Source organism: Cucurbita maxima, unplaced genomic scaffold (genome assembly GCF_002738345.1).
Source record: "Cucurbita maxima cultivar Rimu unplaced genomic scaffold, Cmax_1.0 Cma_Scf00017, whole genome shotgun sequence".
Taxonomy (NCBI): domain Eukaryota; kingdom Viridiplantae; phylum Streptophyta; class Magnoliopsida; order Cucurbitales; family Cucurbitaceae; genus Cucurbita; species Cucurbita maxima.
This window is the reverse complement of record NW_019272033.1, coordinates 4647999-4650113: the sequence shown is the minus strand read 5'-3', so window position 1 is coordinate 4650113 and position 2115 is coordinate 4647999. Positions and strand designations below refer to the sequence as shown.

Sequence of the window (2115 nt, the reverse complement as noted above, 5' to 3'; positions counted from 1 at the left end):
GGGGGGGGGGGGGGGGGGGGGTTGTTGGGAACTTGAGATTATAGATATTAGGTTTTGGTCAATCCTACTTGGTAAAACAACGTCATTTCCTCTTATATAAACCTCTTCTCCGGCTGACCATCAGATGTTTTTATTACAAGAAAATGCGTAATTTTCAAACTTCACGTCCAAAGCCTATTGAAGCAAGGGTTAAATAAAAAAGAAGATTCCATAATGTCAAGTTGATATAAGAGCTTGAGAGAATTCTACATTTTCTTGAAAATGAACAACAATAAAGGTAAGAAATATCTGATTCCATTTCACTTCATGCTTGGATACATAGGTTAGAGAAGTACAGTTCAAAGAGTAATGACGATGACGGGAGGAGGATTGAAAAAGATCTAACCTGAATGTCACTCCACTCAACACATCGAAGAAACTTTGTGAGAGCTCTCTTCTCCGACATCAACGAGAAACGAAATTTCCAGAGGAGCTGTCTTTCATCTCCACTCAAACTTCTTGTAGGTGGGTACTTTAGTATCCTCTGTATTGATCTAACAAAAGGAAGAGAGCAAATTCAACATAGTTTGAAGATAAAAACTGCAGTAACATAGTAACCTAAAATGTAAATAAATATGTAATCGATTTATCAACATGCTTTATATATCACCTAGGGGTAAAAATAGGTGGATAGAAAAGCTTCCCTTCAACTTTAAAATTGCAGTGACATGGTAACACAATATAGCTAACAAAAGGTATCTAATTAAAATGTATACAAAGAACCAAACATGAACTTATTTGTGCCTGAGAACAGAAAAAATTATACCATTATTCAATAAGAAAATTATAGAATACAATAATTCTATACCATGTGCAAATCAGTAATTGTACTTCTCAATAATGCTCACTTTGTAGCTTATTTGATCATCATTCTTCAAGTATTATTTTCACAAATTGGGATGCTTTTATTCATTCTTCCTTATCATTCTTTTCTGGTTCAGTGTGTTTTGTTCATTTTTTTTCTCCCTTTTCTCTTTTTCCTTTACACTCTTTCAAGAGTTCATATCCTTGAGTATTTTTGGTTCTTTGAATTAATTAATGAAAACTTTCTATCTTGCTATAAACAGAACTATATACATTCCTGGTTCAACAACAGGGCCTCGGAGAATTCATCTCCAATCAGGATAAAACAGAACATAAGTGCACAAAACAGGCCAGAGTCATATTCAGATAAAGGTTCAACTAATGCTAATATCTAGAAGAAGAGAAAACTGGTTCAGTTAGACAGAAGATATCAAGACCATTTGCAACCTACTGGTTGTTTATTATGTTAGCCAATGAGGATCAAACATTGGTTTTTCCATTGTCCCTATTCTATGGTTTTTTGCACTTCTGGTTCAGATTCTTTAATTCACAGTGAGTTTTTAACTACGATTCTGAAGACAGGATAACTTGTTAATATGTCCTCTTGCTTTGAGCACTATTCAGGAGTTACTCTTCTTCCAGTTTATCAGATCCTTATTTGGAAAAAAATTTGTTCAGTCCTATTTTGTCCTCAATAGAGGATTTCTGGCTCTTCCTGTTCCAGGAGGTAGGGATCATCTGAGTCTGAAGTCTTATCATATAGCTCCTTCTCAGACACTCAGCTCCCTCCTTTGCAGATCTCTAGAAGGTGAAACTAAGAAATACAGCTCATTGTTTAGCTTCTTTGTTGCTCAATGGAGGATTAAAATCATGGATATCCTCTACAGGACTTCCTTTTTGCCTTTTTCCTTCATTGACATGTCATGGGTAGTAATGGCTTGAAGGACTTTAATCATATCCATATCCTTTGACTTTGTCCATTCTTTGTGAAGATTTGGTCCAGGCTTTCCCAATTATATGGTGTATCGTTGGATTCATTCATTTTGTTCTGGAGGACCTTCTATATCCTCCGTTTCAAGATATTGGAGTGTTCTGAGGCAGGTTTCTTGATATTTTATGGTACATTTGCTTAGAAAGCAACCTCAAGTATTTTGAGAATGAGAAAGGAACTCAGGAGGAGGGTAGGAGTGTGATTTCTTTTGATGTTTCCTTCGTCAATCTACTACTTTTGTGGCTTTTTTTTTTTTTTTTTTTTTTTTTTTTTTTTTTTTT

At 34.9% G+C, this 2115-nt stretch overlaps 1 protein-coding gene across 1 annotated transcript in view; it reads right to left on the bottom strand.

Moving 5' to 3' along the window:
* The window catches only part of LOC111491915 (phosphatidylinositol 3-kinase, root isoform), an 11602-nt gene that overhangs the window by 5135 nt on the left and 4352 nt on the right, over positions 1–2115 (bottom strand). Inside the window, exon 7 of the mRNA XM_023141013.1 lies at positions 386–533. Within this exon, the coding sequence (XP_022996781.1) occupies positions 386–533 (148 nt within the window). The remainder of the gene's footprint in view (positions 1–385; positions 534–2115) is intronic.